Source organism: Aquarana catesbeiana, linkage group LG08, assembly GCF_042186555.1.
Source record: "Aquarana catesbeiana isolate 2022-GZ linkage group LG08, ASM4218655v1, whole genome shotgun sequence".
NCBI lineage: Eukaryota > Metazoa > Chordata > Amphibia > Anura > Ranidae > Aquarana > Aquarana catesbeiana.
Window position 1 is genome coordinate 292,760,171 of NC_133331.1, and position 13,696 is coordinate 292,773,866.

At 46.6% G+C, this 13,696-nt stretch overlaps 1 protein-coding gene across 1 annotated transcript in view; it reads left to right on the plus strand.

Annotated features, from left to right (window-relative positions):
- Nucleotides 1-12,493, plus strand: part of LOC141106800 (uncharacterized) — a 44,329-nt gene extending 31,836 nt beyond the window's left edge. The window contains 5 exon segments of the mRNA XM_073597727.1: nt 9,264-9,405; nt 9,522-9,619; nt 9,709-9,936; nt 10,060-10,201; nt 11,091-12,493. Of these exon segments, the coding sequence (XP_073453828.1) occupies nt 9,264-9,405; nt 9,522-9,619; nt 9,709-9,936; nt 10,060-10,201; nt 11,091-12,493 (2,013 nt within the window).
- The last annotated feature ends 1,203 nt before the right edge of the window (nt 12,494-13,696 follow it).

A 13,696-nucleotide genomic window follows, 5' to 3' on the forward strand; every position in this document is an offset into this window, starting at 1 on the left:
TGGGTGTTGATAGGCAGCACTGGTGGGCACTGATAGATGGCACTGGTGGGCCCTGATAGACGACACTGATGGGCACCTGATAGACAGCACTGATGGGCCCTGATAGACGACATTGATGGGCACTGATAGACGGCACTGATGGGCACTGATAGTCTACACTGATGGGCACTGATAGACAATACTGATGGGCACTGATAGATGGCACTGATGGGCCCTGATAGACGACATTGATGGGCACTGATAGTCTACACTGATGGGCACTGATAGACAATACTGATGGGCACTGATAGATGGCACTGATGGGCCCTGATAGACGACATTGATGGGCACTGATAGTCTACACTGATGGGCACTGATAGACAATACTGATGGGCACTGATAGATGGCACTGATGGGCCCTGATAGACGACATTGATGTGCACTAATAGGCGGGACTGATTGGCCCTGATAGGCGGCACTGATGGGCACTGATTGACCCTGATATGCAGCACTGATGGGCACTGATAGACGGCACTTATGAGCACTAATAGATGGCAATGATGGGCCTTTATAGGCAGCACTGATGGGCATTGATAGACAGCACTGGTGGGCCTTGATAGGCGGCACTGATTGACCCTGATAGACGGCACTGATAGGTGGCACTGATGGGCCCTTATAGGCGGCACTAATGGGCACTCATAGACTGCACTGATGGGCTGTAATAGGCGGCACTGATGGTTGTTGATAGGCGGCACTGGTGGGCACTGATTGACCTTAATAGATGGCACTGATATGCAGCACTGATGGGCCCTGATAGGTGGCACTGGGCACTGATAGGCGGCACTAATGGGCACTCATAGACGGCACTGATGGGCCGCGATAGGCGGCACTGATGGGCTTTGATAGGCGGCACTGGTGGGCACTGATTGACCCTGATCGATGGCACTGATATGCAGCACTGATGGGCCCTGGCAGATATCACTGATAGGTGGCACTGGGCACTGATAGGCGGTACTAATGGGCACTCATAGACGGCACTGATGGGCCATGATAGGTGGCACCGATGGGCCCTGATAGACGGCACTGATGAGCCCTGATAGATGGCACTGATGGGCACTCATAGAAGGCACTGATGGGCCCTGATAGACGGCACTGATGGGCACTGATAGGTAGTCCTGATGGGTGTTGATAGGCAGCACTGGTGGGCACTGATAGATGGCACTGGTGGGCACTGATTAGCAGCCCTGGAGGGCACTTAGGGCACAGATGTCCCCCTAGAATAAGCCGGTTAATTGCTTTCTTCTTTTCTTCACGCTGACAGCCAAGCCCAACCATTGAAAAACAACCCCACACCATAATCCTCCCTCCACCAAATGATTTGCACAATCCACAAAGCAAGATCCATAAAGACATGGATGAGCGAGTTTGGGGTGGAGGAACTTGACTGGCCTGCACAGAGTCCTGACCTCTACCCAATAGAACACCTTTGGGATGAATTAGAGCGGAGACTGCGAGCCAGGCCTTCTCGTCCAACATCAGTGCCTGACCTCAGAAATGCGCTTCTGGGTGAATGGTCAAACATTCCTATAGACACGCTCCTAAACCTTGTGAACGACCTTCCCAGAAGAGTTGAAGTTGTTATAGCTGCAAAGGGCGGAGCCAACTCAATATTGAACCCTACGGACTAAGACTGGGATGTCATTAAAGTTCGTGTGCGTGTAAAGGCAGGCGTCCCAATACTTTTGGTAATATAGTGTAATCTCAGATGCAGTCTCCAGGGCCCTGTTTCTGGCTTGCAGAGTAATTTTTCTCCACTGGAAAAGTGTTTCCCTTCTCGCCCATAGAGAATGTGTAACTCATATGGGCACCACTCTTGGCTATGAACAGGTTATCTACCAACATAGATGAGGCCCATTCAAATTTGAAAAAGTATGGGGTGGATAGTTAGATATTCCTGCAGTGGCCCCCGTGGAACTGGTCATGGATGGATTGCTGGTGTAATGTGTTGCTGGTCTCTGCATGTCATTTATTGTGTCATCCAAGTCAATTAAATTTTGTATGCTAATTTTTGCTGTTGGTTGCTTAGGTGGAGAAGTGAAACATAAAATGGCAGATCTCAACTTTATTCATTTTGGACTGGAATGGAATATCAGCAGAGTGTACTTTTATAATCGTATGCAATGGAGGTATTTGGATATCTGTTTAGCTCTGGAACCTGTATGTTTGTACGTGTCAGAAACCATGAACCAGACCGAGACAGAAGTACAGTAAAATCACACTAGTTTATTAATAAAAATAAAAAGGTAAATAGAGTAAGCGTAGTCAAAGCATAGCCAGAGTCCAGTAACCGGATCGGGTAATCAGCCAAGCCAGAGTTCAGTAACCAGATCGGGTAATCAGCCAGGCCAGAAGTCAGGGATCCAAGTAGAGGAACAGCAAGCAGGATAAGGAGCCAGAAGGGATGTCAGCTAAGCCAGTCTTTAAACAGGAACACAGGAGATGGTTTCTTGTGATGTGACCAAGGTGAAGGCAGGAATGAAGTGAGCTGGAGATCTTTAAGTAGGCGGGACTGACAAGCAGATCCACAACAGCTGGTCAACTGTGGAGAGAGATGAGAGCTGGCAATTAGCCGAAAGCTGAGCGGCCAGCTCAGAGAAGGAAGGGCTGAGCCAGCCCTGACAGTACCCCCCTCCTCAACGACCCCTCCCCCTCTGAGGACCACTGGGCTTGAGGGGAAACCGTCTATGGAAATCATGGAGGAGGGCAGGAGCATGTTCGTCCGAGGATGAGACCCAGGAGCGTTCCTCATGACCGTACCCCTTCCAATGCACCAGGTACTGTATGTGCCCACGGAACCTACGGGAGTCAACAGTGGATTGTACCTCATACTCCTCATGGTTCTCAACCTGTATAGGGTGAGGACGTGGCACCAAGATGGTAAAGTGGTTGCAGACCAACGGTTTCAATAAGGAGACATGAAACACATTTGAGATGCGCATACTAGGAGGATGGTCCAACGCATAAGCCACTGGGTTAATTCTGTGAAGGATACGGAAAGGCCCAATAAACCGAGGTACGAACTTCAGTGAGGGAACACGAAGTCGGTTGTGAGATGACAGCCAGATCCTGTCCCCAACCTGGTAGGAAGGCGCAGGCAGGCGTCTGCGGTCAGCATGGAGTCTGTACCTATCATTAGCATGACGCAAAGCCGCCTGGACTTGCGCCCAAGTGGAATGTAGACCACGGAGATGCTCCTCTAGCGCAGGAATACTCTGTGGAACAAACGAGTCAGGCAACATGGAAGGTTGGAAACCATAATTCGCCATAAACGGAGACAATTGGGAAGCAGAATTCAAGGCACAGCAAACTCTGCCCATGGTAATAGGTCTGACCAATTGTTGTGATGGTCAGAAATATAGCAACCTAGGAATTGCTCCAAGGATTGATTGGCTCGTTCTGCTGCCCCATTAGACTGCGGGTGATATGCAGAGGAGAAAGCAAGCTGAATTCCCAGCTGTGCACAAAAGCTCACTAACTGACTACCCCTGTCCGAGACAGTCACCTTGGGTAGTCCATGTAAGCGAAAGATCTCCCGAGCAAAAATGGAAGCCAGTTCCTTAGAAGTGGGCAACTTCTTAAATGGAATACAATAACACATCTTTGAGAACCGGTCAACCACCATAAGGATAACTGTGTTGCCTTGGGAGTTGGGCAACTCCACAATGAAATCCATAGACAGGTGGGTCCAGGGCCTCTCTCCATTGGGTATGGGTTGTAGGAGGCCCACTGGAAGGTGTCGTGGAGTCTTACTCTGAGCACACACGGAACAGGCAGCTATGAAGGCAGTTACATTAGCACGTAGACTAGGCCACCAGAATTGTTGGGAAATGGCCCAAACGAGTTGATTCTTACCAGGGTGGCCAGCTGCCATGGGAGAATGGTAAGTCTGGAGCACGGCAGTACGGAGACACTCTGGGACAAAGCAGCGGTCACAAGGTTTCTCAGGAGGAGCATCAACCTGAGCAGCAAGAATTTTGTCACCCAAAGGAGAAGTAAGACTGGTGGAGGAATCATAGGAACCGGAACCGACTCCAACTCGGAAGTGGAGTAAAATTGTCGTGATAAGGCGTCAGCCCTTACATTCTTAGTACCGAATGAGACAATGTAAATGAAACTTGACAAAAAAAGAGCCCATCGCGCCCTTCTGGGAGAGAGGCGTTTAGCCTAAGACAAGAATGTGACATTCTTATGGTCAGTAAGAATGAGAACCGCACAGTGGTACCTTCGAGGAGATATCTCCATTCTTTCAGGGCTAAAATGATTGCCAACAGCTCTCTGTCACCAATCTCGTAATTGCACTTGGCAGGTGACAATTTCTTGGAAAAGTAGCCACAAGGATGCATAGCAGTGAGCAAAGAAGAAAATCCGGACAGCCGCACACCAGGAGGATATGATCCAAAAGACTTCCTTTATTGTAAAATCAGGAACATATTGTATACAGGACACCATAGACAGAGCGTACAGGCAGTCAGCTGCATTAGTGCGGGGAAAACATTTGTATTGCATCTGCATTCCGAAGGATGCATAGCACTCTGAGGTAGGACATTGAGACAGAAGGGCGCCAACACCAGTCTCAGAAGCATCAACCTCAAGGATAAAAGGTAACGTAGGATCAGGATGTGCCAACACAGGAGCAGAAACAAAGGCAGCCTTGAGACTTTCAAAGGCCTCAGAAGACCAAATCTGTGGGTTACCGTTCTTTCTGGTCATATCGGTCAGGGGCTTGACCAGAGACGAGAAGTTACGAATAAACTTCCGATAATAATTGGCAAAACCCAGGAAACGCTGCCGAGGATGTAACCCCATGGGTCGAGGCCACTGTAGGACTGCCGAAAGTTTCTCTGGGTCCATCGAAAAACCAGCAGTGGAAATGACATAGCCCAGAAATGTAACCTGTTCCAGATGGAACTCACACTTCTCCAGTTTACAATAGAGATTGTTCTCTCTTAATTTCTGAAGCACACGACAGACATCTGTGTGGTGCCTCTCCAGGGACTTGGAAAATATGAGGATATCATTGAGATAAACCACCACACATAACTGCAACAAAACTCAGGGAACATCGTTAATAAATTCCTGGAAAACTGCCGGGGCGTTACAAAGGTCAAAAGGCCTTACGAGATACTCATAATGGCCTGTTCTGGTATTAAACGCAGTTTTCCACTCGTCGCCCTCCTTAATCCTCACGAGATTGTAAGCCCCTCTCAGATCAAGCTTAGTGAAAACTGTTGCTCCCTTGAGGCGGTCGAATAACTCTGTAATCAACAGGATCGGGTAGGCATTCTTAATCGTGAAACGATAACGATAATCAATACAAGGTCTCAGTTCACCGCTCCTCTTCTTCACAAAGAAGAAACCAGCACCAGCAGGAGATGAGGATTTGCGGATGAAACCCCGAGAAAGTGCGTCAGCAACATACTCCTCCGTGGCTTTATCCTCCAAGACCGACAAAGGGTAAACCCGGCCACGAGGGGGAGTGGCACCAGGTTGAAGGTCAATTGCGCAATCATACGGCCGGTGTGGAGGCAAACTACCGACTTGACCTTTGTCAAAGACATCGCTAAAATCATGGTACTCCTCTGGCAGGGAGGAGAGTGAAGAGGTACACAGGACCTTGGCTACCTTCTGGAAGCATGTTTCACTGCATTGTGGTGACCAGGAGAGAACCTCAGCACGGAGCCAATCAAAAGAGGCGTTGTACTTCTGTAACCAAGGATAACCAATAACCAGCGGAAACTTAGGAGAGGAAATCACTTGGAATTGGATTATCTCATGATGAAGAGCCCCTACGGCCATGGACAACGGAACCATCTCATGAGTCACATGGGCAGGCTGTAGAGGTCTCCCACCAAGAGCCTCAATGGCAAGTGGAGTGTCACGCAGCTGCAGTGGAATTGAGTGCTTTGATACAAAGGCAGCATCAATGAACAGGCCTGCAGCCCTGTCAGAGTAGCTGCGTATTTCAACATCCACACATTTCACACTGCTGGTCAGACATCCATTTTGGCACACTTTCCCAGACAATAAACAGTCTCTTGCTTTTTGTTTTTATTAGGGGATTAAACTTGGATGGGGAAAAGGGACATGGGATGCCCAGATAATGAATACTTTTCAATAAAATCAATGTTGGTTGAGTCTAGATTTGACAGTCTCTTCCTCTGCACATCTCCTCCAGCACACTACTTGAGATCACTTGCTTCATTTCACTGTCCAAATTTAGGTTCCTGTCTCCATTAGTACATGGCTAGGCCTCACTCTTAATAAGTCCTAACGTTTTCCTAATAGCCCATTACAGGCAGGGGTCTGCAGACCCCTTTGAGGTAGCAACCGTTTTAGTAGAGAAGGATAAATGTGCTAACTGACACTTGGTGGACTACTGATCCCAACACGTCCGATGCAAACCCTGCCAGCCCTCGTGGCTGCAACGACTTGACTCCAAAACGCACACTCACTAAAATAAACAGACAACTAAGCACACACAACCTATGCTGATGGTACACTTAGTCGAATGACATCTCCCCAAGCTATCCTAAGCTATATAAGGTAAGGGGTAGGGTAATGGTGACATCATTGACCAAATATGGCCATGTTTGGTCAACGTCATTCCCAAAAATTAGCCAGTGGCCATATTTAGGTAGTGATATTACTGGTATCTCCACCTCTTTGCATAAAAGGGGTGGAGATTCCCTGTGAGGTCAGTGGTATCTAAGGACACTGTGGGTGCTTCCTTGGGAACCAGTGATGGCGGCATGCTGTCGTACATAGAAGCATTGGAAATACCCCTTCTATATATGATTTTCTGCTCTCATTGAACAGCAGTTAAAACAGGATAATGTTCTGGCACTCATTAAAACAGCCATAGTTTGGTCCGAAACTAGGTTCAGACCAAGCCATCAGCTCATCACTAGGTGCAACTTGCTACTGAGAAACGGAAATAGTTCATTACTCAAAACTCTACAAACCTTTGGAGGAACCCTGGCTGAGAAAGGCTGGACTAGGCAGTAATATATTCTTATCCACCTTGTTGGGAGTGGAGATGACCCCATCTATAAGGATATACAGTACATACACACACAGCACAAGGCCGTGTTCACACTACGAGACGTTTCTCGGGGCTGCAGTTCTTCTGACTTCCACAAGGTGTTGATCTCACTTCTACCCGGACAGAAAGTCTCCATCGAAGACAGGAAGTGATGTCAGGTATAAATAAGAAGTTCCAGGTCAGAGGTGAGCCGGGAGGAAATAGGGAGGAGACATTGCTGAAATTGGCAGCAGAGGAGGTAATAAGATCTTATTTTCTATTTACACCCAGTAACCCCCCCCGTCATGTCCGTCCTCTTCCTCCATAGTCACTGTGATGTCTTTTATCTCCAGCAGATGATGATACACACATATATAGTGTGGAAACCTAGATTAACCCCTTCAGGGTCAGAACATTTCCCCACTTACGGGGCCGGAATATTTCCTTCTTTTTGTAGATAATTTCTGGTAATATGTTCCTCTAAACAAACAGCACTGACAATAAATAGACAAGACAATGACCATCCTGACCATACATGGCCTACAAAGGGCAATCATTACAATATGCAGCCAAAACAATTTTGGAGTGCCGGGGTCAGGAGTATGGAGCATTGAACCCCTTACATTGCTGGTCAGGAGGAAGAAAACATTCCCCAGCCTGCCATGAACAATATGCTCCATCATTGGTGTCAGAGGGAGGAAAATACTGAGGGTTCTGATAAGGATGGTGCTCAGGCGTGTTCGGGATCCCACCGGCCCGATCCCGCCAGGAAGCCGGGAAACACCGCTAATCACAGGCAGTGAGACATTTCGCAAGCCACAGCTGCACAGATGGGGAAATGTCTCAATGCCTGTGATTAGCCATGTGCAGTGTCGGCAGGATCAGGCAGGTGGAATCCAGAGCCCATCTCTAGTTCTGAGGGAAATAGAGGAGCTGAAAGGTGTCTGATGGGGCACTGAGGCTGCAGGGCTTTGGGGCCCCTATGGGGTTAGTGGAGTTTAAGGGCTCTGGGCCCTTGATAGAATTGGTGGGCAGCAGGTCTCCGAGGGATGGGATTGTAGGGCTCAGGGGTCTCTAAGATACAGAAGGAGCTCTTGGTCTATGATGGTCCTTCCACCAGAAGTGACTGTTCAGACCTCCTTACATAACTCCTACCAGAAGAAGGCAACCTTCACCTTCTTACCATCTCACTGGTCAAGTAATATATTATAGGAAACCAAGTGGAATGAAGAAGGAAAGTCCTTCACCTCTTGATGTGAGCTCGTTCTTAGAGGAGGTCTGTTTGTGGCTTTGGCGTTGTTGGAACACAGAGCTCCGGGAACCAACTGCCACTCTGTACAATGTCCTGAATACTAAAGTATACTTGGTAACAAAAAGAGAAAATCCCTCACGCCTGCTGTCCTCCTCGTACCCACACTGGGCTTCCATTGGAGGGAAGAGAACAGAATCCTCATCCACTCTAAAAAGTCCAAAATAAAAATGAGCCAATGGGGGCAGTAGTTCTTAAATGTACAACAACCCTCCTATTACCCACCCCCCATCTTATTGTTGTGTGACCAATACCATCCAAATAATTCTTACTTTCATTTCCCAAAGTTATCCATCTACAGGGAGTCCTGTATAGATCAAATGACGCCACCAATGAGGATGGAGGAGGACCGGATTCACATGACTGAGAAGATACTAAACTTCACCCTGGAGATCATCTACCTGCTGACCGGAGAGGTGAGGAGGATTCTGGGAGGTCACATGACATCACTCTTATCTCTATTAATAAAACACAGACCTGACCGGAGAGGTGAGGAGGATTCTGGGAGGTCACATGACATCACTCTTATCTCTATTAATAAAACACAGACCTGACCGGAGAGGTGAGGAGGATTCTGGGAGGTCACATGACATCACTCTTATCTCTATTAATAAAACACAGACCTGACCGGAGAGGTGAGGAGGATTCTGGGATTCTAACATGATATTCCTATTGGTTCTCCAATACAGAGATTTCCTCTTGTGAAATCAGGTGATCATATGACCATCACAGTGCCTCCATGTGACTCCCTAAAACCTGAGAGACACAACATGGAGAAGATTCTAGAAGTCACCAAGAAGATGATGGAGCTGCTGACAGGAGAGGTGAGGAGGATTCTGGGAATTCTGGGACATTATCCAGTAACAGACAAGGGATGTGTCTGGATGGTGACTGTATCATTGTGTGTGTCAGGTTCCTATAAGGTGTCAGGATGTCACTGTCTATTTCTCCATGGAGGAGTGGGAGTATTTAGAAGGACACAAGGATCTCTACAAGGACGTCATGATGGACAATCAGTCGCCCCTCACATCACCGGGTAAGAGGAGACTTTATTGTAAAGGAGAGAACAGTACGGAGGGTCCACCTAGATCCCCCATCATCTGATAAACACATAGAAACAATGTATTCAGTCAGTGTGTGTGTTTCCTACAGATGGATCCAGTAATGGGAACCCACCAGAGAGATGTCCCCGTCCTCTGTATTCCCGGGATTCCACACAGGAAGATCACACCATCCCTCACCATCATCAGGTAGATGAGGAACAATCACTGATAGTATCATTAGGATCTGTACATTATCTGCATTGTTACAATTGATGTCATTTTTATTATATATTCAGAGTGGAAACCTGAGAGATTCTAAAGTTGAGATTAAAGAAGAGATAAAAGAGGAGGATGATGAGGATGGGGTGATGGAGGAGTCAGAGTTTCTAAAAGTACACAAAGATCTGTACCAGGACACCATGGTGGAGTCATCCAGCTACAGAAACCCACCAGAGAGATGTCCCCGTCCTCTGTATTCACAATATTCCACACAGGAAGGTCACACCATCCCTCAATATTGCAAGGTTGGTGGGACGGAGATTATAAAACACAGACTTATGGGGACGAAGTGTGGATTTCTTGTATGATGTCACAATAATAAAGCTTATATATTACAGATAATATTCTCTCTCATTTTCTTGGTTTAGAGTGGAGATCCAATTGATATAGAATTTGAGGTTAAATCAGAAGAAGAAGAGACGTATGTGAGGGATGATCAGCAGTCTATGGAGGAGGATGGAATAACGGGGACATTTATAGAGGAGGACACTCCTACAGAGATCAGCACAGGTGGGTCATTAACACTAAATACATTCCTCCACCCATACTGCTCACTGATTGGTCCAGTGTTGGGCGGGGACTGGATGATATCAGCCTGTAATCCCCTGGTCACTTTCCTGAGCTGTGTTCCCCGTCCTGTATTTCTCTCAGATAATCTTCCTTCTCTGTGCCGTAGACACAATTTATGTATCTAGACTGGATTTATGGAGATTCTGGGGTTCAGCTGGCTGCAAAATGTTGATTTTCACCATAGGCGTTGCTTGACCTAGGCACTTGGGGTATGTGTCTTGGGTCTTCTGTCCCATTACATTACATAGTCCTGACTTCTGCTCTCTCCCCTCTACCCTCTGCTATATATACACATAATATGTATTCTCTTTTGTTACACCCATTTCCTACCAGCTGGACATTTTATATCTGATGATTTGATTGGAGCACAGACTTTTACATGTTGATAATAATGTGATAACATCCTCCAACTTTGGAGCCTTAAACAGAAAGGATCAGTCCAGTCCTGATCTTGGTTGTTCTACCCTCATCCTCACTCTCTGACCTCTGGTGGGGCTCAGCCCCGCTTTTATTTATGACTAAATCATGGACTAAATAAGGAAGTGCAGGACTGGAGGACCTGAAGTGCAGGGGGTGGGGACACTCGTCCTATAATCCCCTCATCACTGTCACTCCTATAAAAGACAGTTCTCGTTGTTTCCTCACTCTCTGACTAAGGTCCATGAATAAAGAAATTAACTGGTAGGAGATCAGAGGACCCATTTACTAGTTACCTTAAGGATGGAATTGTAAGATCCTCAGAGACAAAGCTGCCTGATGTGGGCGGAGTCCTGGTTTAGGGGAACCAATCAGCTCATGTCTAGTAAAAATCTTTGTATTTCTATTTTAGTAGATGGACGGGAGATGAGGAAAACCTCAGAGGATTGTCTCACTTTGTCTCCAGACATTGAAGTAGAAGATGAGGACATCACACAGTATAGTCCAGGAGAAAACCCGACTACCTCAAATGTCCATCCGGCACCACACAGTGTAGATGGACCATCGTATTCCTCTTATCCTGAGGAACCTCAGACTGTGCGGGATGGTGCCGGACCATCGTATTCCTCGTATCCTGAGGAACCTCAGACTGTGCGGGACGGTGCCGGACCATCTGTACATCAGACATCTCACACGGGGGAAAAGCCGTATACCTGTCCTGAGTGCGGGAAATGTTTTGTATATAAAAAAAACCTTGTTAGACATCAAAGGTCTCATGTGGGTGAGAAGCCGTATCTCTGTTCTGAATGTGGGAAAAGGTATTCAGATAAGACACATCTTTCCATTCATCAGAGATTTCACACTGGGGAGAAGCCGTATTCCTGTCCTGAGTGCGGGAAATGTTTTTCGATAAAGGCACATCTTTCCACCCATCAGAGGTCGCACACGGGGGAGAAGCCGTATTCCTGTCCTGAGTGCGGGAAATGTTTTTCAAGGCAGTTCTTACTTTACAGACATCAGAGATCTCACACGGGGGAGAAGCCATATTCCTGTCCTGAATGTGGGAATCATTTTTCAGATAAGTTACTTCTTTACAGACATCAGAGATTGCATACGGGTGAGAAGCCGTATTCCTGTCCTGAGTGCAGCAAATGTTTCCCACAGAAGCCCGATCTTTACAAACATCAGAGATCACACACGGGTGAGAAGCCGTTTCCCTGTCCTGAGTGCGGGAAATGTTTTTCACAGAAGTCCAATCTTATTAAACATCAGAGATTGCACACGGGTGAGAAGCCGTATTCTTGCCCTGAGTGTGGGAGATGTTTTTCACAGAAGTCCTATCTTTCCAGACATCAGAGATCTCACACGGGGGAGAAGCCGTATTCCTGTCCTGATTGTGGGAATCGTTTTTCAGAGAAGTTACATCTTTACAGACATCAGAGATTGCATACGGGTGAGAAGCCGTATTCCTGTCCTGAGTGTGGCAAATGTTTTTTACAGAAGCCCGATCTTTACAAACATCAGAGATCACACACGGGGGAGAAGCCGTTTCCCTGTCCTGAGTGCGGGAAATGTTTTTCACAGAAGTCCAATCTTATTAAACATCAGAGATTGCACACGGGTGAGAAGCCGTATTCTTGCCCTGAGTGTGGGAGATGCTTTTCACAGAAGTTCTATCTTTCCAGACATCAGAGATCTCACACGGGAGAGAAGCCCCTTTCCAGTCCTGAGTGAGGGAAATGTTCTTCACTGAATTCCTGTCTTCCTGTACATCAGGGGGTCCCACACAACCCTCGAGGTGTATTAGTGCCTTGAGTGCGGGAAATGCCTTGTATATGAATGTTGCTGGACATGTGGGGAAGAAGCACACCCTGATATACACCTCAGATATACTCCATGGCTGATCTTCATCATGTAAGAAACAGTTGATAAGGAGATCAGAGATCACCAAAGACATGGATGAAGTGTTGTGCCGTGTTGGCCATTGATAGCAGGAGAAAAATAAAAATGGAGTCATTACCTCTGAGTATATTTTGTGGTGTAAACTCTTGCAAGAGGTCTGTTTTCTCAAGTCGTCTTCCAGGACGAAACACGTTAACCCCGCCACTTAAAAGGCGGTCCTCTAGGCCTTTGAAAATAAAAATGGAGTCATTACCTCTCATTGGCTGAGTACATTTTGTGATGGAAGATTTCACAAACACTTACAGGTCCGTTTTAAAAAAAAAAATTGTTTAACAAATGTGACACTCATTCACTGAGCCGTGATGAATGTTGGTCATGTTTTATTTCATATAATGATTTCCTATGATCATTGGCTCCATTTAGTGGTCATAATTTCACTATTTTTTCTGGTGGAGGTATTGGAGAAAAAAAAAATCCTCAATGTGGCCACTAGATGGAGCTGACGATCATAGGAAATCACTGTGGTAATTAAATTACAGACAGAATTTATCACGGCTCGGTAAATGGTTGTCCCATTCGTTCAACTAATGTTTTGTAAATAGACCCCTTTGTTTACTATGTCAGGCATGGTCTCCTACAAATAACTGAGGTATCATTCTCATGTATATATGAGTCCAGGAGACATTGAAGGACATGACTTAACTACTTGTCTACCAGACACTTTCACCCCTTTCCTGCCCAGGCCAATTTTCAGCGCTGTCACACTTTGAATGACAACTGTGCGGTCATGTAACACTGTACCCATACGACATTTTTATCACACAAATAGAGCTTTCTTTTGGTGGTATTTAATCACCTCGGGGGTTTTATTTTTTGATAAACAAAAAAAGACTGAAAATTTTGAAAAAAAAAAGTTTTTCATATTTTGTTATAAAATTTTGCAAACAGGTAATTTTTCTCCTCCACTGATGGGCACTGATAGGCGGCACTGATGGGCCTTGATAGTCTACACTGATGGGCACTGATAGACGACACTGATGGGCCCTGATAGACGACACTGATGGGCCCTGATAGACGACACTGATGGGCACTGATAGAGGGCACTGATGGGCCCTG